At 50.0% G+C, this 23,814-nt stretch overlaps 2 protein-coding genes across 4 annotated transcripts in view; one reads left to right on the plus strand and one right to left on the minus strand.

The window, feature by feature from the left end:
• LOC147131794 (recoverin-like) overlaps window positions 1-1,737 on the minus strand; it is a 29,679-nt gene extending 27,942 nt beyond the window's left edge. For both annotated transcript variants that reach the window (XM_086014761.1, XM_086014759.1), the window contains exon 1: window positions 1,729-1,737. The gene's annotated coding sequence lies outside the window, so the exon portion shown is untranslated. The remainder of the gene's footprint in view (window positions 1-1,728) is intronic.
• Window positions 1,738-2,149: 412 nt separating this feature from the next.
• chd4a (chromodomain helicase DNA binding protein 4a) lies at window positions 2,150-22,342 on the plus strand. Of its 2 annotated transcripts, XM_086014125.1 has the most exons (41): window positions 2,150-2,412; window positions 2,788-2,948; window positions 4,566-4,675; window positions 5,327-5,575; window positions 8,423-8,541; window positions 8,613-8,878; window positions 8,999-9,129; window positions 9,635-9,776; window positions 9,922-10,088; window positions 10,648-10,881; window positions 10,963-11,166; window positions 11,675-11,883; window positions 12,796-12,927; window positions 13,003-13,102; window positions 13,408-13,599; window positions 14,333-14,533; window positions 14,897-15,034; window positions 15,108-15,229; window positions 15,305-15,478; window positions 15,868-16,009; window positions 16,080-16,211; window positions 16,386-16,503; window positions 16,584-16,708; window positions 16,815-16,907; window positions 16,997-17,135; window positions 17,226-17,395; window positions 17,895-18,072; window positions 18,151-18,240; window positions 18,368-18,459; window positions 18,845-18,978; window positions 19,078-19,222; window positions 19,293-19,443; window positions 19,686-19,792; window positions 19,874-20,093; window positions 20,170-20,241; window positions 20,320-20,460; window positions 20,526-20,634; window positions 20,730-20,862; window positions 21,382-21,577; window positions 21,721-21,902; window positions 21,992-22,342. In XM_086014125.1, exons 2-41 carry the CDS (start codon window positions 2,885-2,887, stop codon window positions 22,004-22,006), a joined length of 5,838 nt encoding a protein of 1,945 aa, XP_085870251.1. In that variant the 5' UTR covers window positions 2,150-2,412; window positions 2,788-2,884; the 3' UTR covers window positions 22,007-22,342. The 2 variants fall into 2 exon arrangements, with proteins under 2 accessions (XP_085870251.1, XP_085870250.1); XM_086014124.1 differs by lacking the exons at window positions 2,150-2,412; window positions 2,788-2,948 and adding an exon at window positions 3,092-3,257.
• The last annotated feature ends 1,472 nt before the right edge of the window (window positions 22,343-23,814 follow it).

The following is a 23,814-nucleotide window of genomic DNA, read 5'->3' on the forward strand; positions in this document are numbered from 1 at the left end:
CTGCACAGGAGCACTATTATGGTCTGTAACCCCCCCCATTTCTTTTCTAGTACATCTCAGAAATGTTATGCAACACACACTTGTGCACAAGATGCTGCTGTTGGGGTCTTCTTGAGACATGCAGAGGCTTTCTAGGACAACTGACACAACTATCCTTCTGATTGGAGATAGTGATATTACACCCCCCCGCCCCCCCCCAAAAAAAAGCACACATGAGCACTGTGTCCGTGGGAAGGGGAGAGGTAGGGGGAGGGGCGGCCGTGCCAACCCAAGAAAGAAAGACGACAAGTTGGGCCTGCCGGGACAAAGGAAAGTGGGCCAGGCAGGATTCTACTCAGCTGCGCCATGATTGGCCCCCGGACACCTTTGCTCGTCTTCATCAATGCGGCGATTGGTCGCGGGAGGGGGACACGCCCCGAAGACGATTGGCATGAGGCTCGGTCGGTTTTCGAGCCACGCTGGTTTCCGTTAGCCCGTCTGTGTTGTTTTGCATGACATGTTAGCATGAAGCTAGTGGACGTTTCTCAGGCTTTGATCCATTTTGACTTCTTGTGTGTTCAAAAAAAAAAAAATAACGCCCCCCGCATCCCCCGTTATTTCAGGTATAAAGACAATCTGTTAGCCGGCCGACGCGTCAACTTCGGTCAGATCCGTGGCCACTTCCTGCTGCGGCTTCTTCTGCAGTCAGTTTGACATTGCAAATTGACACATCCAAATCAACATCCAAAAGTCAACAAAATCCAAAAGTCAACTTGTTGATCAATCTGAGTGCAAACTTCAACCGGGCGGGAGTGACAAAGAAGCCGCCTGACGCAAGTGCGGCGCGCTCAGCCCCTTACTTGGACAACTGTGTGAGCGACTCTTCTTTTCCTCTCCTCAAGGTGATGTTATAAAATCACAAGCAATATTTCCATTAGTTTCTACAGCAAGTTTGTTCGTTTTTATTTTGGGGAAAATGCTGCGTTTGGGTTGAGTTTTTATTTGTTATTTTTGAAATATATGGAGTATCAGTCAAGTGCAAGATTTAAAAAAAAAAAAAAAAACGTTCACTAAGTATTGCGCAATGAAGTTAACTGCAAGTCCCACACAGCTGTTTGATTGTCGTCCATTTATGCTCATCATTGACAAAAACAAAGGACATTTTCACCATCGTTATAATTCATTTTGCAAACGTAAAATGTTTCAGTTAATTTTAGGTTTTGCCCCCCCCCACCCAATTTATTTTTTCAATTTTACTTAGGTTTTCCGTGAACGATAATAACCTTGCTGGCAATGTCGGGACACATTGGCCCAAAATTGCTGAATAATGTCAACCAAGTGTGGAATGAGTTGACTTTAGTGTTCGTGGGAATCATGGCAAACGCGGGCTCATTTTCAAAACGTCTTCAACAAACTCCATGATGCCATTTGGTTGCCCGTCCGTCCTTGGGGATGTGTTGTGACTTTTCTCTACGACTATGTACAACATCCACTCGATTTATCGTCTCACCCACAGGATGAAATTTGACTTTTTTTTGGGGGGGGGGGACCTTTTGAGGAAAGCCTGCCAAGTTTTTTTCACTGGTTTTCAGTCATCAATCACTTGCAAGTCGTTTGGCGCCTTTCTATTGTTTACAAACATTGTGAAGTCTCCGAAACAGCTCATCAAAAGGTGGTGGTGGGGGTGGGGGTGTGGAGGGGTCACCTGGGTCACCCTTCAAATCCGGGTGGTCCGGGGGTCAGCCTGTCATTCTTGTGTGCGTGCAGTCAACTTACTGTACAGTACACAAGTGCGCGTGCACACGCACTCAAGTGAGCGTGCACGCGCAAGTCAGCAGTCATGTGGCGCGCACAGTTGCCATGTGACGGCTTGTCCTTCCCCCTCCTATCGCGCATTTTTAGGAGGGGGGGGAGTTATGCTTATTGTGGGATGTTAGTGACTGCGCGCATGACTATTATGGGATGCCAGCAGAGGTGGGAGGGGGAGCGTCACCATGGTAACACCGGTTACCATGGGAGGGGGGGTGCAGGGAGGAATGGGGAAGATACTGAAAGGGAGGGGGTGAGTTGAATATTATGGTCTGTATGTTGCAAGGTAACTATGCAGAGTGGGGGAGGGGTGAGCCAAGTGTGTATGTGTGTGCGGCAAAGGGGGGGGGGTGATATTATGGGATGCCTGCCCCCTGATCTCTTTGTGTGTGCGTGCGCGCGCGCGGGGCGTGTGTAGTGTGCGAGATCGAAAAAGGAGACGAACGACGTCGTGCGCACACGCAGCACAAAAAAAAAAAAAAAAAAAAAAAAAAAGAAACCTGCTGAAAATCCGCCAACGCCGTTACCTGAACAAAGGAGCGCCCACCAACTATTGATTGAGACAGCAACTGAGGCTGGACTTTTTTGTTTGTTTTGTTAGCGCAGGGAAACAAGAGCCAAGTTGTGAGTATGCTACTTTGCCTTGAATGGACTCGAGTGGCGATGAGATGATGGCGGCTTGTCAACGCTTCTTCACTGTTGTGCTCGTTTCTTGAGTTTGGCTGCAAAACGCGAATCGGTCAAGCTCGGGCTAGCTCGCATGCTAATGCTGGTGGGGAGGCGGGGAAGGGGGGGGGGATCAACTAACGAGAGCCGCCTGCTAAGCTTTTCGACATGTTTGGCTCAAGTCAAATGTATTGTTGACCGGCGTGCTGATTGTTTTGTGTGCCTCCGGCCGGCCGACCGGCTTTTGCCGTTTGCTAAGTATCCTCTTCCGTCTGCTTGTGTCCCCTTTGGCGGAAACCCGACCGGCTCCTTTCCTCGGCGTCTTTTGGAAAGACTCGACGAACGCTGGCATCCAACTCTGGATTCTTATTGTACAAAGCAACTTTTGATTTAGTTAGCTCAAGCTAGCTAAATAGCCCAAAAGTTTCCGATGTCTGGGAGCGAGGACGACAGAGACGAATACGGAGCCCCCCCTCAGGACCGCTTAATGCAAGGTAAGACGAAGGCGAGCTTGAGTTGTTAGCCACTTCGTGCTAATGTTCCCGCTGGCTGCTTGGGTTTTGTCACGTTCGTATCAATCATGTCCACTTAGCGGCTAACTACCGGCTTGCTAACGTTAGCTCGGCGGCGGGCGATGAACGCCGACGCTCTGCTCGGCTTCTCCTTCTCCTATTAAACGTCGTCGAATTCTTCACGACTTCGAGATCGAATGTCACTTTTTTCCTGCTCCAAAGAACGCGGCTTGTCCGCCGTTCAGTCGCGGCGACGTGTTCCCGCCGCGGCCTTCCTGGAGTCGGCTACCGGTATTTTTTTCTCCCTTTTTTTACGTGTCGATGACAAGATGGAGGCAGCCAGTTAGCTTGGAAGCTGTCGGATGACGTTCGGCGGCAGCTTCCCCTCCTCGTGGCCTGCCTGATCGCCTGGCGACAACTGAAAATGGGACTAAGACACCAAAAGTGGCCACTTTTAACTCGGCGACGTTTTGAACGTGACTTTCTTGTCAAGTGCTAACATCAGCGTGTGTTTACGTGAGCTGATTTTTTTGGCGACAAACGCCGAGCCCAAATCACCCACGCTAGTTAGCTTGCAATGCTCAACTGCATGTGATTTTAATATTTTATCTCGTTCGTGTTTGCTCTCAGTAAACCACAATGCGGACACGTGATTATTTTCGGTTCCCATCCCTTGAAGGAATTATTATTGTCTGTTGGTTGTTCGCAAACCTCAAGTTCATATTTAACAGTAAAATGATGGAATTGATTCAAATCATTCCGTGTTAAGGAATTCCTCAACTTCCATAAATGAAAGAACAATAATGTATGTTTATGTGATTAATCCATCTTCCTACATGTAGACACTTTTATGTGCTAAACTGCAAACATTTCAATTAACCGGTGATGATCATTTTCAGTTTTACTCCCTAGAGGGAATTCTTAGGGTCTGCCAGAGACATGAAGTCCCGATTTAGAAATCAATCAAACAAATAAATCAATTCCAAAGTCAGGCTGTTCAGGGAATCCGCAAGTTGGAGACGGTTTTCTGCATGGTTGGATAAAAAATGAAATTGTGCGTTCAACTTCCCGCACACAGCCAGTTTCATGTGCTAAACTGCGAACGTATTTTTCACTTAAACATCCACGTTTGCGTTCAACAGGCCATTAAAGCAGAAAGGGTGATTTTGAGTTTTGGTTTTAAGCCCTCGAAGGAATCATGAGTCACAGAAATAAGGCCTTGATTTACCAATGAAATGGTTGAATCCATTCAGTGAACAGAATTTGACTTGAATAAAGTTCCATACAACATCACAATGACGTCTTCAGTTGTATACCTGATGAGTCGGATTTCAATCTAGAACTGATCTGTTCAGGAAGTCCTCAGAGTTCATGAGTTCGAACCACTTTACTGAACCGAGAGCATTTCCAAGGCTTGTTGCCGACTTGAAAAGTAAACTACCCCAGTCAATTTGCTTCTCTTGATTGTGAGTGCGAAAGTAACCAAACATCCACATGCTGTACTGCGATTGTTTTTGTCTTGTTTACACACAGCCACTCGCATCTCCTCTTGTGTGTCTTTTTGTCCTAACCCGTGTTCTCCGTTCGCCCGATGTGTAGATGACGAAGACGAGGAGATTTCAGAGAGTGAGACGCAGAAGGTGAAGAAGAAGAAAAAGGCCAAGAAGAGCCGGGAGAGTAAAGGCAGCAAGCGGCGCTCGCGCAGAGAGGTGTGGGCCTCGAATTTGCTTTGTTTTTTTTGTTTTTTTTTGGGGTGGGGTGGAGAGGTTCAGGGACCATGTCCAGAAAACCAACTCGAGTAGAGATGCTCTGTACCATATTCCGCTTTTGCAGCTAATTTGCATATGCTGGTGTGGCTTCTGCTGTAAACACACACACAGAAACATGAAATGGTTCACAACTGTTCACTGACAAAGTGCATTCCCCAAATAGAGTATGCAACAATACCCTCATAAATTGCTTTAGTTTTTTACTACATTACTTTTCTCATGGTGTTGTTGTTTTTTTCTATATCACAGTAAAAAAAAACAAAAGTTCTGCGTAGTACTTAAATTGTCCTTTTTGGATTTTATGCATTTGTGTACTAGCTAGTAATTTAACTACGTAAGTGTTAAAAAGTACCCAAGGGGTTCCCCCATGTGCAATAAGTCCAAGAACCATTTGGCTACGATGAAGAGCTGTGGGGGTGGGGGGTGTAGTATATGCAAATATGCCCACACAATTTGCACTTCTCGCTCGCATCGAATGCGGATGAGTAGCGTGAGCAGGGGTCACGGTTGCCCTGCTGCGGATGGCCCGGCTGTATTGTGGCTAATCAAGGGCCAGCAGTCAGATTGTTGAGGATCAACCTTGCTTTCCAGGAGCTTCCCATCAGCTCTCCGGAGCACATGGACGTGGCCGGGGCCGAGGACGAGGCGGACGACCGAGGCGGCCAAGCTCAGCGCTCGGACAGCGAGGGCAGCGACTACACGCCGGGACGCAAGAAGAAGAAGCGGGCCAGCAGCAGCAAGGAGAAGAAGCGCGGCGGCGCCGGCTCCGAACGCGGCTCGTCCAAAAAGAAGGAACCCGAACCGGAGGAAGAAGACGAGGATGACGATGACGACTTCTCGGTAAGGGCGCCAGATGACCGTCGCGTGTGCTTTCGACTGGGGCTGAGCCACATTCGTCTCGATTATTTCACATTCGTTTGTCCAGGTGTTTTTTGTTTGTGGCTTCTGTAGTTGAAAGCGCGTCTGTGCTGACATACGCCGCTTCCACTAACAATACGACTACGAGCAGAGAGTTGCTTGTTGACGAGAGTGCAGTCGGTGTTGCCATCTTTGTGAAGTGGTTGCTATATTTAGCAACAGTTGTTAAAGAAAAGTGACAAGTGAGTTTCCGAAACCAACCGCACGAGCGCAATTCTTTTCACTTTGTTTTGCGTTTGTCTGACAAGCAAAGAAAGCTCCAGTCGAAGCAAAAGCAGTTTAGGCGGTCAAATTCTGGACGATCTAAAAAAACAAACATCAACGCATTGTGTTTACATATATTTTGTCTGAAGAAAACAATTCTTTTCACATAATCTCTAATGAGTAAAATATTGATTTGTGTAGCAGTTTAGGCAATTGTTTCAAAGCTTGTTGGCGGAAAAACACAAATCCTAAAAGGGGGGAAAAATACAAGTCAAACTGGTTTTGGAATAATGTCAGTGTAATTATGAGATGTTTCTCAAAGCAAACATGGCAAAGTGGATACAAGTCAAAAATGGATATTTCTCTTGGACTTGATCAGCCCTCGTCGTCAGGCCTACTTGAGACCAAAGAAGGCTGTCGGCCATCCATCTCGTGGGTGCTTGAAAGTTGTTATCGAGGTTATTCGGATGCACTTAGGAAACAAAAGGAACTTGTGTTTCCACAAAATCATTTCTGTGTGTGTGCGCGCGTGTGCTTTTGGTGAAGGTGTCAAAGTTGTGCTTGCGTTCCACCTGTTAAAGCAAGTTGCGTTGTTGTTCCCAAGCGGACTACAGTTCTGTCGTCACATGACATCATTCACTCCAAAAACATGGAAACGGAGTCAGTGTCGCAATAAATAGTGGAAAGTGTCGCCACTGTCAAAAAAAGATGACGCGGTTCATGGTGTGAATGATGAACGGCATGTAAGAAAAAATGCCCAAACTCGCTGGTGTTCTTCAACATTGTAGTCGGACCGTGGCGCATTTCTTAGTTGTACTTGGGGGGGGGGGGAATTATCCTTTTGCCATCAAAAGCCTTTTCTCAGTCATTCCTTTGTTGTTTTATAGCTTAAAGTGTCACCAAAGCAAAAAATAGCATGGAAGACACTTGTTTCTTTTCATGAAAAGCACAACATCTTGACTGAAGCCCTGTTTTTGGTGAAACCAAGCCACGTTTGACTGCTGATTACTTAAGAATGGAAAAGGCGAGGGTGAAATAAGAGAGTTGACTGTTATTTCATTTTTTGTATGTGTGTGTTCAGTACTTGACCTGTCACAAAGCAACATTGTGCGTGTCATCTGTCAATCTGGGTGAGTCTGCTTTGCAAACGGCTGGCAGTGGACGAGTCCAGCAATGACCTGTGTGGATTCCAGGATTGGCTCGTTGGACACAAATGTGGACTTTCTGTGCCCAGTCGGCAGCAAAGTCCAGATATTGGCTGATGAGATGGGCGAGTGCGGCACCCTTTGCCTGGCATGCAGGCGGTCACTCGCTAGTTGGGAAATTGACGTTGAACATGAGCAATGCTTGTTTTGGCCGCTACTTGACACCCAAGGCGTTGAAGAAACAAAAATCTGTTTTTTAAAAACCCGGGTTAGTCGCCGTGACGTTGTTGCTCAGCCGCGTACAAGATCTTCCCGCTGGGCTCCACTTTCATGCTGCCGTAATATCAGAACCGCTTTCTCGGCTGCACGTGTGTGGCAAAAGAACTTTGTCTCTTTGTCTCACCTGTCAGTGATGCCATATGAGCGATGGTTAAACAAAGAGCCGGGGCAGCCAATAGGGGGGGGGCCTCCTACTTAATGACACTTACTCTGAGGCGGGGGAGGGGGGGGGGTTGTTGCATGTGTGTCTGGGGCGTGTAATGCATATATGCAGTTTCCATGGCAACCTGTCTGCCTGCGTTTTGTGTTCTTGACCCTTCCCCCCCCACCCGCGCTCATTTGGGTTAGAAAAACATTTTGATTCATTTGTACAGGCGCCCTCATTGCAGTCCTTCAGGCTCCTCTCGAAGACTGCAAATTGCCAACTGGGCACAATCGATTTTCGACTTGGATTGACTCACACACGTGCGCAAAAACATTTGTTGTGGTCATCCATGATCACGTCGCCTTAAACTGAATGTATTGGGGCAATTTTGTTTTATTGATTTATTTTTTGGACCCACAAATATTGTTTGTGGACATGGAGGCAAAGCAAGTAATTAGTTTGAGAAGCAGTAACACTAATTACTTAAACAAAGGTGATTGAAGTAAAGCAGAAAAAACTCCAGAAAGGGTTAAGGTTTCCAATCTGTCCAGATTTTCCCCAAAACACTGCACAAATTGACCTGAATCCGACATGCTAAGGAAGGTATGCTGACTAATATACGCCACGTGCATTGTGGCCCCATGCAGCCATCCACTAATGAAGATGGAGAGAGAGATTTAAGTGATCTCCCGGGATTAAGAATGTATATCTGATTTGGAGGGGGGGGAAGAAGTTCAGGAACAATAATATTCATGTCAGTACTTGACATAAAGCCAGTGGGGGGCGGGGCATGACATACAAATGCGCCAACAATCCAAATGGTTCATCATCTGCCTCACTTTGAGCCAGGAAAACCCCTGTAAACTCAACGCCTAGAAATAATCCTCAGTCTTGCCACTTGCTCATGATGACCGCTCATTTGTGAAGCGCAAATGCCACAATGAGGGCAAGTGGACCCGCTGTTGATACTTTGTGCCCTTTGCGCTTTCCCCCCAGGAGCCCAAGTCATCCTCCCAACTGCTGGAGAACTGGGGCATGGAGGACATCGATCACGTCTTCACCGAGGAGGACTACCGCTCGCTCACAAACTACAAGGCCTTCAGTCAGTTTGTCAGGTACACGCTCTGCGCCCTTGTGAAATCATCAGTCAGCTACTAGGCGTCCTCACTGTGTCGCTTGCGTCCAGGCCGCTCATCGCCGCCAAGAACCCCAAAATCGCCGTGTCCAAGATGATGATGGTTCTGGGCGCCAAGTGGCGGGAGTTCAGCACCAACAACCCCCTGAGGGGAGCGGCGGCCGCCAACGCCGCCCTGGCCACAGCTAACGTGCCCGCCGCCGTCAACAACATGGTGGCCGAGGCCGCCCCGCCCCCCGCCCCCGTCCCGGCGCCCGCCGAGCCCCAGCAGCCCCCCGCGCCGCCTCTTCGCAAGGCCAAGACCAAGGAGGGCAAAGGTACGCGCGGCTCGGACGCAGCTGGGTGTCGCCGGCCGTTGGCTGCTCTGCTCTGCTCTGCTCTGCTGTGCTCTGATCTGCTCAGCTCAGCTGACCACGGCTTCCTTTGCACTCGTGCAGGTCCCAATGCCCGCAAAAAGTCGAAAGCTGCGCAGAAACTGCAAGAGAAGAAGAACAACGCAAAGACCAAGAAAGTGGCTCCTCTGAAAATCAAGCTGGGAGGCTTCAACAGCAAGAGGAAGCGCTCATCGGTACGAGAGTTGTCCAACTTTGGGACCTGTCCATCATCCGAACGCCACTTGACAAAAGGCGCGAATGAACGTAGCCAAAGATGTATTTTGCCAGTCTTTGGAGAATACATTTGTATTGATGAAAGAGAGTTGCAATGTTTTCATGTTGACGCCAAAATTATAACGAGCTAGGAAAGTCATATTGTAGGTGAAAAAATGGAACTGTACTCATGTAACTTTCCACACTTTTGTGTAGAAAAGACGCATTTGTCTTAAAAAAAAAAGAAAACAAGTAGGACTAGAATTGAAAAGTGTGCTTTAACAAGCCCCCCAATGTATGGATATCACAACTCTTATTAATCAAATCAGGGCTTTTGATTGCGCCAAAGCTAACGCAGATGCCACAGCTTTTCTTGCACATCTTGCGAGCCACAAACAACAGCCCACGGACTCGGTGGTCCGAGAAAGTGTCGCGACACACATGCGCACACTCAAGTGGAGCGTCTTGCGTGCATTCTGCTTTCAGAGCGAGGAGGACGAGCCCGACGTGGACAGCGACTTTGACGACGGCAGCATGAACAGCGTCTCGGTCTCGGAAGGCTCCAACAGCCGCAGCAGTCGCAACAAAAAGAAGTCTTCGTCCAAGGCCAAGCCCAAGAGGAAGAAAGGTAACGTGTGGGAACACGCCTCTCCGCCAGTCCGGCTTGTCCGTGCACGAAAATGGCCGCTTGGCAGCAATGACGAACTTGTTTTGTCTTTCTCGTGCTGGATGTGAGCATTGCGTTGAAGCGTTGTTTGCGTTTCCCCACCAAGCGGAGGACGCCGACGGCTATGAGACGGACCACCAGGACTACTGCGAGGTGTGTCAGCAGGGCGGCGAGATCATCCTGTGCGACACGTGTCCCAGAGCCTACCACATGGTCTGCCTGGACCCCGACATGGAGAAAGCCCCCGAGGGCACCTGGAGCTGCCCGCACTGCGTAAGCAAAACGCGCTCCTCCTCCTGTCCTCGCTCCGCCGAGACAACCGAACCATTTTGGTTCCGCATTCCCTCAGAGGGAACGTGGCATGTTACGCTCCCGCCGGGATTTTTGCAGGCTTTTTATGGGACGGTTGCAGTCTCAAATGCCAAATGTAGGCACACTTGTTGCACTTCTGTTGGGAGAAAATGACACGAAACCGCGGCCGTTGCAAAAAGAAAAAAAATCGTGAATGGATCTGTATGCAAATGTACCTTGATGACTGACCAGTTCCTTCTGCCTTTTCAACACAACCTGCGAATGCAAATATATCGCGCCAAACCATTTTCACTCATTGTCTAAAAAACCTCCAGATGTTCAATCTTGAGGCGACATAAGGCTGCAGGGCTCCCGCATAGTGAGTGAAGAGGTTTAGGAAACTTGGAGAGAGTCAGTAGACGTCGTTTTCAACATTGAGAATTAAGAATGCCAAAAATAAGCAATATGGTCGTTTCTGCCCACCAACAAATGGAGTTTGTAGCAAGCGAGTATTGAAGTGCCCGTTGCCCCCGCCGTGTAGGAGAAGGAGGGCATCCAGTGGGAGGCGAGGGAGGAGCCGTCGGAAGGCGAGGAGGACAACGGCGACGGCGGCGAGATGGAGGAGGACGACCACCACATGGAGTTCTGCCGGGTGTGCAAGGACGGCGGCGAGCTGCTCTGCTGCGACTCGTGCCCGTCGTCCTACCACATCCACTGCCTCAACCCGCCTCTGCCCGAGATCCCCAACGGCGAGTGGATCTGCCCGCGCTGCCTGGTGAGCGTTCGCCGGCGCCACGGCTCACCGCCGACTCCAGCTTTCGCAAACTCTCAACCGGCCTTTTCCCTCCTACCTCAGTGCCCCCCGATGAAGGGCAAGGTCCAGAAGATCTTGACGTGGCAGTGGGGGGAACCTCCTCCCCCGACGCCCGTCCCCCGCCCGCCGGACCTCGCGGCGGACGCGCCCGACCCCGCCCCGCTGGCAGGGCGGCCCGAGCGAGAGTTCTTCGCCAAATGGTACAACATGTCTTACTGGCACTGCTCTTGGGTCACTGAGCTGCAGGTGAGCGCCATGACAGGGAAGCATCACAACAACGCAACAAATTGGCCTCGCACACTCGTCTGTCCTTCGAGAACTATCTCTAGAAATAAATATCTGTCCCCTGCTGATGATTTGCTTTTGAAAAGAGAAGCACCAGCAGTGCAGGCACGCTGCCGGGCAGGTTGCCACTTCCCAACCCGTAAAACTAACACCACGACGAGGCCGCTGTCATTTGTTAGCTTCGGCTTTCTAAGAGCCACTCAAAAACAAACGCATGCGTCCAAGACTCTCTGAACTAACCCGAGTTAAACTTGGCTCCTTCTCAACATACAAAAAGTCTTAAAACTTCAACATTTACTGTTGAATTAATTAACCATCTAACCATGTCCTTAATGTTTTTGTTTTTTCCTTCTTCAAATTACAATACGTATATTGTGCTATTTTTTCTTGTAAAAAAAAAAGCACATTACAGACACTTGAGCCCCCCCCAGTCACGGTGCCCTTTAAAATTTTGTCCGTCCTCCACCAGCTGGAGCTCCACTGTCAGGTGATGTTCCGGAACTACCAGAGGAAGAACGACATGGACGAGCCGCCGCCCATCGACTTTGGCGACGGGGAGGAAGACAAAAGCGACAAGAGGAAAAACAAGGACCCCATGTACGCGCAGCTGGACGAGAAGTACCTCCGGTTCGGAATCAAGATGGAGTGGCTCATGATCCACCGCATCCTCAACCACAGGTGGGCACGTTGACACGACCTCGTTCACGTCAACATCAGATTTTGTGGTGTTGATTTATTCCCAGTGCCGCTGCTTCAACTGATACCTTGAAAAAAGAAAAGACAAACACCAACATGCACAAAGAACGTTAACATTTAGAGTACAAGTCTGTCTGGAAGTTTGCAGTAAAAGTACACTTGAAATATTATCGAACAAAACAATTTGCAACAAAAACAAAAACCACACTGCAGCACAAAGAGCAAAATGTTTAACAAACAGCTTGAAGTTTGAAAGTGTTCAAGTCGCGGTAAGGTCAACATGTCATGTAGATTTCATACGCCAAGTCAAGTGTTACGTCTTGCCAGATGTGAATGATGTTAAAAAAAAATATATATATAAAAAGAGCCTTCAAAAAACAAATGTTCCCCTCGCCAGCGTCGGCGTCACCAACGCTGACAAGGTGCTCGAAAGGAGCCACGTCAGCACGTTGGCTGTCAAGTAGAACTTTGAAAGCATTTTTTTTTTCGCAATTCAAACATCACCCTCCTCACTCTTCCGTCTTCCGTCACGGCTGGCGGCGAGGCTCTCGAAAGCCGCGATCCCGGCAGACAATTTTTGCGGCGTAGGCGCGGCTGCATGTCGCTATAACTGCTCATGCGAAGCAAGGCGCTCACGTTCTTTTGTCGTGAGTCTTGGCGGGTGTTTTCAGCAGTTAGACATGAAACATGTATGACGCGTTTCCGAACAGAATGTCTGAATTAGGGATGCATGATATTGGCAAAACACGCGATGCACATTTCAGGTTGAAGTCAAATATAAACATGGGCTCCCATACAAAACGTATTGCTCGGGCCGTTGTCACGCTGATGCTATTTTTGCGCTATGTTGTGCAGCCCTGGTCTGACATGACTTGACTTTCCATGTCCGTTCAGTGTGGACCGCAAGAACAACGTGCACTACCTGATCAAGTGGCGGGAGCTGGCGTACGACCAGGCCACGTGGGAGGCGGACGACATGGACGTTCCCGAGTTTGATGCTTTCAAGCTGCAGTACTGGAACCACAGGTGCGCTTCTCCCAACCAACCTTTGGCCGCCCGCCCGCGCGGACGCCCACTAACTGGGCCTTACTTCTCTGGCAGAGAGTTGATGATGGGTGACGAAGGCAAACCTGGGAAGAAGATCAAGGTGAAAGGACGTGTGAGGCGTCTGGACAGGCCGCCAGAGAACCCCGTTGTTGATGTATGCTCACATTGGATCACTTTTTTTATTGTATTTTTTGAACATGTTGTCATTTATAGGACAAAAGCACATTTTTTTTCTTACTCAATATTCCAACAGGTAAATTGACCTAATACTTTCACAAACAATCTCGAAATTTTGCATCTTGTTTTAGTGTTTATTTGATGAAATGATGGTTGAGCTGAAAGATCTGCGTGTAGCCTGCCTCCGGCCCCAAATCATCTGGGATGGGCTCCAGCATACCCGCTTTGTGCTGCTGTCACTCGCTTAGATAGCCGTTTGTTTTTTTGTCACTGCGTGGCCAGCCCACCATCAAGTTTGACCGTCAGCCCGAGTACCTGGACAGCACGGGCGGCACGCTCCACCCCTACCAGCTGGAGGGCCTCAATTGGCTGCGCTTCTCGTGGGCGCAAGGCACTGACACCATCTTGGCTGACGAGATGGGACTGGGCAAGACCGTCCAGACCGCCGTCTTCCTCTACTCGCTGTATAAAGAGGTGGGTGGCGCTTGAAAAAGATGCACTCGGCTAGATTTGACTTGATCAAAACGTGCAGAATTATCCCCATTAAAGCGGATGTAAAGAATGGAAGCGTATTTCTAGTCAATGGATATTGAGCTGCTGCTTCTGGTCGGGCATGGCCACCTTGGCGATGGGTAGTCTCGTTTTGGTTCTGAATGTGGAGATCGGTTCAGCGCAGGGAAGAATCTGTCGTTGTGGGAGCGAAGGCTGCATTTGCCTTATCACTACGGAAGACGTAACCGTTCTTCAGACACGCTCCCTGGAACGTCGCCGTGACGACGGAGCCTTTCCTTGCGAGTAATGGCAAAGGTTGCTTCGTTTGTGCCGGCCTGTTGTTGTTCAGCCATTTTGTGTGAAGCCAAATTGGTGACATCAAACGGTTGATTGTCACTCAAACTGATGGCCTGTAAGACTGCTGCCATCCAGAGGTGGCAGGGCGAAATGCACCTTGGATTGGAGCGCAGCAGCAAACGTCAAGTATCACTTACTTGTATACAGTTTGTGTATTTTTCCTGTATGTATGTGTGCTTATTTTATTTATGAGCAGTTAAACTACACAAACAAATATTTTCACCTTCCGCAAAAGTGACAGCTAGTCAGATATGTCTTGATGGTCCGCAAAATCAACAAACCTGAACTTCCTCAGCAGTTCACTTTTGTTGCCGTCTGGAATGACGAATGACGCTGCGCCTCCTCTCGGTACCCTCAGGGTCACTCCAAGGGTCCCTTCCTGGTCAGTGCGCCGCTCTCCACCATCATCAACTGGGAGAGGGAGTTTGAGATGTGGGCGCCCGACATGTACGTGGTGACGTACGTGGGCGACAAAGACAGCAGGGCCGTCATCCGGGAGAACGAATTCTCCTTCGAGGACAACGCCATCCGGGGAGGGAAGAAAGCCTCCAGGATGAAGGTGGGTGCACACGGCCTCTTTTTGTATAGAAAAGCCTTAAGCTCGCAACGTTGTCCAGAGATCAAGCAACGGATGCTTGCTTCAAGACGTTTGTCACGTCTAGTTGAACTTTATGGAAAATAGACACTAAAAAGTGGAGCAAAATGCAAGCATCGAAAGAAGAAGCGATGCATACAAACAAAGCGTGCAACTTTTAAGTTGGGCGTAGCCTGGACCGCGTGCTGTAGAAAGGCCTCAATATCTGCTTGAACAAAGGCTAAGTCGAAATAGCGATTGCTTGGTCACGGTCAATATAGCCGCGTCATCAACGAAGACCTGCGCCGTCCTTGGACGATTGACGTTTGTGTTTGTTCCCCAAACCAGAAAGACTCGTCCATCAAGTTCCACGTCCTGCTGACGTCGTACGAGCTGATCACCATCGACATGGCCATCCTCGGCTCCATCGACTGGGCCTGTTTGGTGGTGGACGAGGCCCACAGGCTGAAGAACAACCAGTCCAAGGTACGCACGCCGCCGCTTGGCCCTCATCCGGTGCCGGTCGCCGTTATAGCTGCTCTTGTTCCCCTCCCGCCAGTTTTTCCGCGTGTTGAACAACTACCCCCTGCAACACAAACTGCTGCTCACCGGAACGCCGCTGCAAAACAACCTGGAGGAGCTTTTCCACCTGCTCAACTTCCTCACGCCTGAGAGGTTCAGGTAAGCGGGTCCGCGTGCGCCCACTCCTCCTCTTGTTCGCGTGGCGCGAACTGACGAAGGCGTTTGCGTGGGCAGCAACCTGGAAGGCTTCCTGGAGGAGTTTGCCGACATCGCCAAAGAGGACCAGATCAAGAAGCTGCACGACATGCTGGGGCCGCACATGCTCCGGAGGCTCAAGGCCGACGTCTTCAAGCACATGCCCTCCAAGACCGAGCTCATCCTGCGGGTGGAGCTCAGCCCCCAGCAGAAGTCAGTCAGCCGCCAAAGCAACCCAGGCGCATTTTCTCTTGAAACAAACAGACAAAACAAAAACAAGTGGTTTCCTGGAAAGGCCCGATTGGTTGAAAGCTCATTTCAGTTAATTGATTTAAAAATGTGTTAAACGTAATTGCATGAGTTCAAGCATGTCAAACATACTTCACATAATTCTCTGTAAGTTTGTATTTTATTTTATTTTTTTTTATGGTGAATTTCATCAGGTTACTGATTTCATTTTTTAGAATGAAGTTGAAAAGTCTTTTGACTTTCTCTGTTTCTGTCTGATTTAAAAAAAAAAAAAAAAAAAAATGCTTTAGAGAGGTCAGACTGGATGACTTGCGTTGGCACTGACAACATTTCACCGCGTGGCGTATCCACAGGAAGTACTACAAGTTCATCCTGACCAGGAACTTTGAAGCTCTCAACACCAAAGGAGGCGGCAACCAGGTCTCACTGCTCAACGTGGTCATGGACCTCAAGAAATGCTGCAACCACCCCTTCCTCTTCCCCGGAGCCGCAATGGTACGACCCGAGCGTCCGGGGAGACCGGGAGAGCCGTCTTTGATTGGCCACCGTCGGCCTGTGTTAACAGGAAGCTCCCAAGTTGCCCAACGGGATGTACGACGGCAGCTCGCTCATCAAGGCGGCCGGCAAGCTGATGTTGCTGCAGAAGATGATGAGGAAGCTGAAGGACGGAGGACACCGAGTGCTCATCTTCTCGCAGGTGAGACGTCAACTCCACGGAGCCGGACACTTGCCCGGCGGGACCCAGCAGAGTATAAGAGCAGGAATGAAATGGGGCAGGGGCTTCGACCTTCTTGCGCATGTGTCAGGAAAAGAACTTTAGGGCATCCTTGAAAGAGCCCAAGCGAGCATACGCTGTTTCTCTGGCCCGCAGATGACCAAGATGTTGGACCTGCTGGAGGACTTCCTGGAGAACGAGGGCTACAAGTACGAGCGCATCGACGGCAGCATCACGGGTGGGATGAGACAGGAAGCCATCGACCGCTTCAACGGTAGGAGACGCCACTCGATTGCTTTCAAGGGCGTACGGCCTCCACCCCGCTGACTGACGCCGTGTCACGGAATCGCTCAGCTCCCGGCGCTCAGCAGTTTGCCTTCCTGCTGTCCACGAGGGCCGGAGGGCTGGGCATCAACCTGGCCACCGCCGACACCGTCATCATCTACGACTCGGACTGGAATCCTCACAACGACATCCAGGTCCGCCGCAATCAGGCCCACTCCTCGTTTTGTTTGAGCCGCAAATTCCTTCTGAGTTGTGCACGAGTTGAGTCTCGTTTTCTTTTTTTGCTTCCCGTGATGGCAGGCTTTCAGCAGAGCTCATCGAATTGGGCAGAACAAAAAAGTCATGATCTACCGTTTCGTCACCAAGGCCTCGGTGGAGGAGAGGATCACGCAGGTAAGGAGGAACACGCCCCCGAGCGCTTCCCGTCCTCCCCGCCGGCCTCGCCCGTGGGCTCTGACTCCGCCCCCTCCCTCCCCCGTCAGGTGGCCAAGAAGAAGATGATGCTCACCCACCTGGTCGTCCGACCCGGCCTCGGCTCCAAGACGGGCTCCATGTCCAAGCAGGAACTGGATGACATTCTCAAGTTTGGGACAGAGGAGCTCTTCAAGGACGAGGGCGAGGGTGAGATTCCACAGAAGAGAGGGGAGAAAAAAAAAAAAGTCTGAGCCAGCAAGCTGACTCTTGCGTGCGCGCATGCTTGGCTGCTCTCAGGTGAGAACAAGGAGGAGGACAGCAGCGTCATCCACTACGACGACAAGGCCATCGACCGGCTGCTGGACAGAAACCAGGACGCCACCGATGACACGGAGCTGCAGAGCATGAACGAGTACCTGAGCTCCTTCAAGGTGGCGCAATATGTGGTTAAAGACGAGGACGAGGAGGTGAGTGAGTCGGTGCCCCGCGTGTCAATAGGGAAATTTGAAAATCTGCAATGTAGACAGTTCGGTAAATTTAAAAAAAAAAAACAAAATTTTAACCTGATCCCCCCCACATAGGCGTTTGATTTCAAAATATGAGTCTCTAGAAAAACAAACACATTCCTGGGAACAACTTTTGTCTAAATGCTGTTCATTTCAAGTCACTGCGGTACCTTTGAGAGTCAGACTTGAGTCGCTTTGGCCTGAGCACAAAACCAGTCAGTCAACTGGTGAATTTGGGAAAGCTGAACTGCAACTAAGCGAGTACGGAAGGACAGAAGATGTGCAGCTCTACATTTGGACTTGCGTGCACTTTCAAAGTCCTTAAAAATCTGCCAACTTGTGAGGGCATGAAAGACGAGGCGTGATTTTTGCGGAGGTTGACCGTATTCAAGTTGACAAAGCGCCGACGACGGTTTGGCACTCAATTTGAGCGCACTCAAAGCAAGCGCTTGTGTGTCAGGAGGAGGAGGTGCAGCGCGAGATCATCAAGCAGGAGGAGAGCGTGGACCCCGACTACTGGGAGAAGTTGCTGCGGCACCATTACGAGCAGCAGCAGGAGGACTTGGCCCGCAACCTGGGCAAAGGCAAGCGCATCCGCAAGCAGGTCAACTACAACGACGGCTCGCAGGAGGACAGAGGTGGGTGGAACGTGGCCGTCCGCCGCCGGCGTACGTCCCAGCCAGCGCTCGCTTAACGCCCGCTTCTGCTCCCCGCAGCCGACTGGCAGGACGACCAGTCTGACGGCCAATCGGATTACTCGGTGGCGTCCGAGGAGGGAGACGAGGACTTTGATGAGCGATCGGAAGGTAAGAACGCGGGCGGGCCGCGTCCGGCCGGTCGTCGAAGGCAGCGCCGCGCTTCGTCGGCGGCTCGGCCGGCAACGCGCTTTGGCTTTTGGGAGTTTCAACTTGTTTCGTTTGTCATGCCATGCAGCCAATTCGCGCCGACCCAGCAGGAAGGGCCTGAGGAATGACAAAGACAAGCCGCTGCCCCCCCTGCTGGCCAGGGTGGGAGGCAACATCGAGGTGAGCGGCCCCCCATGTCTTTCTCTTTCTCTCTCACACACACATTCATAAACTCGCTCCCTCACATTTTTCTTCCTTTGTTCGTTCTTGCTCTTTTTTTCTCTCCTCTTTTTTTCATTGCTCTTGTTTCACTTTTCTCTTTCTCTGTTTCTGTCCTTTGGTGTCCCTTTGTACTTTCCATTTGTCTCAAAGACACTTTTCCTTTGTTTCCTTCTTTGTTTCCTTCTTTACTTTCTTTTCTTTTTTCCTTGAACTTTGTCCTACTCTTTTTCTGACTATTATTCATCTCAGTATGGGAAGTTGATGTTTTTTTCTTTGTGTGTGTTCAGTCAAGCCAAGAAAATGTTTAATGATCAACTGAATGCAAAGTTGCGATGTCGCACAGGTGCTGGGCTTCAACTCGCGGCAGAGGAAGGCTTTCCTGAACGCCGTCATGCGTTACGGCATGCCGCCTCAGGACGCCTTCACCACACAGTGGTTGGTCCGAGACCTGCGAGGGAAATCTGAGAAAGAGTTCAAGTAAGTCTGCTGGGTGGTCCACCCTTTGATTTAGGGTGGCCAAAGTACAGGATACAAGTCATCGGTCGCCCCTAAATCACCCCTGCGTGTCCCTCTCAGGGCCTACGTGTCTCTGTTCATGCGGCACCTCTGCGAGCCCGGAGCCGACGGCGCCGAGACCTTTGCGGATGGCGTCCCCCGGGAAGGGTTGTCGCGGCAACACGTGCTAACCCGTATCGGCGTCATGTCGCTCATCCGTAAAAAGGTAATAATGCCTTGAGGGGCCGGCCGGGTTTGCGGCGGTCGTTCCACACGTGTTGCCCTGTGGCGTTCAGGTGCAGGAGTTCGAACACGTCAACGGCCAGTGGTCGCTGCCCTGGATGGCCGAGCTGGAGGAGAACAAGCGGGCCGCTCAGCCCGACTCGCCGGGGAAGACGCCGTCCACGGGAACGCCCGCCGACACGCAGCCCAACACGCCCGCTCCCGGTAAGCTCAGCTCAGCTCAGCTCAGCAGAAGCAGCACTTGAGCAGGAACCCCTCGCAATGTTTGACTTAATATTTTTTTGAAGAGCACAAGTGACACTACAGGCAAATATGTTTCTACCGTTTGCTCCGTAAAAACCATCAACGCTGCGTCGTTCTCCTTTCCCCACTGTGGGATCAATAAAGGCCTTATTCTTATTCTTATTCTTATTCTTATTCTTATTCTTATTCTTATTCTTATTCAGTTGACGAGTCCAAAAGCGACGAGGTCGTCAGGGACGCAGACAAAGATGTGAAGAAAGACGGAGAGGCGGACAAAAATGGCAAAGACGCCACCAAGAACGCCGGCGAGGTGAGCGCACGCCAGCCTTTTGACTGCCCGATGGCTGGCGCGCTAAAATGTCTTGACGCCAGCGGCCGCCTCCTTCCGCAGGTCATCTCCATCCCCGACGACGACGACAAGAGTCCGGCGGATGACAAGAAGGCCGACGAGCCCATGGAAACGGACAAAGCCACCAACGGCGAGGCCGACGGCGCCGCCAAGGACGGCGACGGCGACAAGAAAAGTCCCGACGGCCCAGACGACTCGACGTCACCTTCGGAGGACAAAAACGAGGGCGCGGAGTCCAAAAGTCAAGACGCGGATGACAAAGGTTTGCAACTTTTTGCAAACCTTTTGCCAGGTTTTTGCAACTGGACCTTTTCATTTGTTGTTGCCGTTTTCCCCAGAAGACAAATCGGAGAAGATGGAGACGACGACGACGACGACGACGCCGCCGCCGCCCGCCGACGACAAGAAAGGTAGCGTCTCCTCATTGGTTGTCAGTGCGATGATGTCATCTCTTGCGGCTTGTGAACGTGCCGCCGCCTCTCCCGCAGCGGCCGACAAGGAGGCTCCCAAAGCCGAGGAGGCCGCCAAACTGCACAACGGCGACGGCAAGGAGAGCGCCGCCGCCATTGAGGAGAAGAAGAAGGCCAAGGGTCGCTTCATGTTCAACATCGCCGACGGAGGCTTCACGGGTATGCGCGGCCGCCCCAAGGCGACGACGTCCTTCCTTTACTGACCTTCGCTCTCGTCTCTTCAGAACTTCACTCGCTGTGGCAGAACGAGGAGCGCGCCGCCACCGTCACCAAGAAGACCAATGAGATTTGGCACCGTCGCCATGACTATTGGCTGCTGGCCGGAATCATCCAGTATCCTTTCCCGCGGGTCATCGCACTTTGATGCTTTTGAGGAGTTGCCGTGAAAAAGGTTGAGAACGGTTGACCTTGACGCCGTTGTCCCTCAGACACGGCTACGCTCGCTGGCAGGACATCCAGAACGACGTCAAGTTCGCCATCCTCAACGAGCCTTTCAAAGGAGAGATGAACCGAGGCAACTTCCTGGAAATCAAGAACAAGTTCCTGGCCAGGAGGTTTAAGGTGGCCACGCCCACCACATTCCACTTCCACAACCCAAAGCGCACACATCTCAAAGCACACCACCAAACAAAAACCACGTACACTGCAACCACCGCCACCTTCACGCGGGTAAATCGTACCTTGTGCCATCTAGTGCACAAGCGTTTAATTGTGTCGCCGGAAAAGAACTGCTACTTTATTCCTAGTCAGTAACAATTTTTGTTATTTAAAATACAAAATACATTAGTTGGTGTTACCGATTTTGTATTTTTACAAATTAATACGTTAATTGAAGCTATACAAAACTACATTTTCAAACTACATCTAACGCTATTGTTGACCAGATGAATTTCAAGGTTCAACTTTTTTTGGTTCGCCTTTTTTATCTCTATTTTGTTGTTGTCGTCTTTGGGCTTATCTCATCAAGGCTGGCCGCTTGACACAACACACCCCAAAAAAAAAATAAAATGGTAAGCAATAAGCCGCCTTTGCATTTGTGTTTGACGTTTGGCCCTCTGCCTTTGTTTGTGTCCAACGCAGCTCCTGGAGCAGGCGCTGGTGATCGAGGAGCAGTTGCGGCGCGCCGCCTACCTCAACATGTCGGAGGACCCGTCGCACCCGTCCATGGCGCTCAACACGCGCTTCAGCGAGGTGGAGTGTCTGGCCGAGTCGCACCAGCACCTCAGCAAAGAGTCCATGTCAGGGAACAAGCCGGCCAACGCCGTCTTGCACAAAGGTGGGTCGCCGGGGAGGGGCGTGGTCAACGCACCCGGCCTGGAAGGAAGGAAGGACAGAAGGAAGTGTTTGCCAACAATTTGACTTCCCGCAGTTAGCGTGGCGCGTGTTGATGATGTCAACGTATCGTGTTTTGCTGGCCAGTGCTGAAGCAGTTGGAGGAGCTGCTGAGCGACATGAAGGCGGACGTGACGCGGCTGCCGGCCACCATCGCCCGAATCCCGCCGGTGGCTGTGCGTCTGCAGATGTCCGAGAGGAATATCCTCAGCCGCCTGGCCAGCCGGGGGCCCGACACGCACGCGCACGCGCAGGCGCAGACGCAACAGGTACGTGCGGGAAAGACGAGACTCGACAAATTCCAAGGTGCGGGGAGAAACCGGGATTTGACCTTGTCTGTCTTTGTCACCTCGCAAAGATGTCTCAGCAGTAGACGGACGGACGGACGGACAGACGACGCTCAGCTCTTCACCTCTAAAACACCCAACCACATTCCTGAATGGGGGTGGATGGCCCTCCAAGTTTCAAGCCGCGCCCAGCTACCCACCTAGCCCCGCCCCCAACAGACAGACTTTTGAGTTTCCCGGAGCTCGGACGTTTTGAAGGACAGACGGACGTCCTTCCTTCCTGACTCTGCGTTTGAGGCTGTGGACACAAAAGCAAATTTTTTTTTCCCTCCCTTTTTTCAACTTCTGTATTAATATTATTGATATAATGTTATTATGATGGTTTTTTTGGGACCTAAATAAAAATGTGAAATAAAAAGTCACTTTTGGCTCCTATTGAGCACAAAAAAAGCATGAGTCGGCACAAATGCGCGCTTGATATTAATGCACAACTCTTATGCTTTGTCATCAAGTGAGTAAGTGAGCACGATCCATCTTTGAGGCGAACATCATTTATTCATTTTGTCAATCAGTGCTGCTGATCCCGTCCACAAGGGGGCAGTGTTACCAAACACCAACACTGCAAAACAACTAGGTATTTGTGATCCGTACAGTATCTGTCAGGGTAGGCATGTTTTGTATCCATTGCATTTTTACTTTTTAGACATTTGTGATGCATATTTGAAAGGTAAGTTACAAGTTGATTAAACCGGTTTTAATACTTGTAATTTGAAAGGAGGTCCAAATTGTTTTGTGCTTGTGAATGCTGTGGTTCATTTGGGTCATTTTGTTCTCAGGGCAGCCAACGGCTGGCAAGTTGGACTCTCGTGGTTCTCTCACCCGAGCAGGCGGGCTCATCGCTTCCTTGTTGGGATCGTGCTAGCGGCTCAACAGATTTGCTCAAAGTTGCAGCCGCACCGCAAAATCATCAATGGTATCATTCTTTCGTTTACTACAAATGTTTTAGTTTTGTTGTGAATTAAAATGTCATTTAGGATTTAAAAAAAAAAAGATTCGTTTACATCAACATGGTTTAGTAAAATTCTTTTTTTTTATTTAAATTTGGGAACCATTTTGTTAAGTATGTTAACATTTTTAAAATGTTTACAATATAAACATGCATCCATTATCCGTACCGCTTATAGATTTTTTTGGGGGGGGGGTGAGATGGTTGGATAGGTTTCATCCTTAAGTAAATGTAAATGCTGCAAGACAGTAAATGTTTTTAAAGGTTGTCAGTGTTTTCAGTAGTGGAAATTTTTCATGAACATTTGAATTGATCCATCCATCCATCCATTATCTATATGCTGCTGGAGCCTATCCCAGCTGTCATCATGAAATGATATTGAATTATGAATACATCAAACAATCAAAAAGGTTTAAAATGTAGTTATAAAATGCGCATCAGTTATATTATTTAATAGACCAGTTCAAAGATTTCATTTTAGTTTAGACTTCAATTTTCATAAAGCATTGCATGGAAATTTGCAGAGTACAAGGCTCACATCGGTAAAAAAGACAATGGCTACGCGTTTTACAATCAACTGCGGGAGCAAATATTTGGTCATGATTGACTTCATTCGTTGCCCTGGTAACGGCTTGTGTTGCATCATGTGCAGCATCAGCATCAATCAAGGTCGCGAGCGTAAGGCATCAAGGAAGCACGTCCCTCATTGTCCATTTGCGCATGCGCCCTCCACGTCACGCCAGCTGACCGAGTAGCGTCAAATGGTGTCCCTAATAAAGTGCCCACGGGTGCGGTGGGGTGGGGGGTGGGGCCTTGCGGGGGTCTGCATGCGTGCATGCTGCGGCCACCGTAGGACATGGCGGCCCTCGATGACGACGACGATGATGC

The sequence above is a fragment of the Filicampus tigris genome, chromosome 18 (assembly GCF_054856515.1).
Source record: "Filicampus tigris isolate MCC_2025a chromosome 18, RoL_Ftig_1.0, whole genome shotgun sequence".
In the NCBI taxonomy this organism is placed as follows: domain Eukaryota; kingdom Metazoa; phylum Chordata; class Actinopteri; order Syngnathiformes; family Syngnathidae; genus Filicampus; species Filicampus tigris.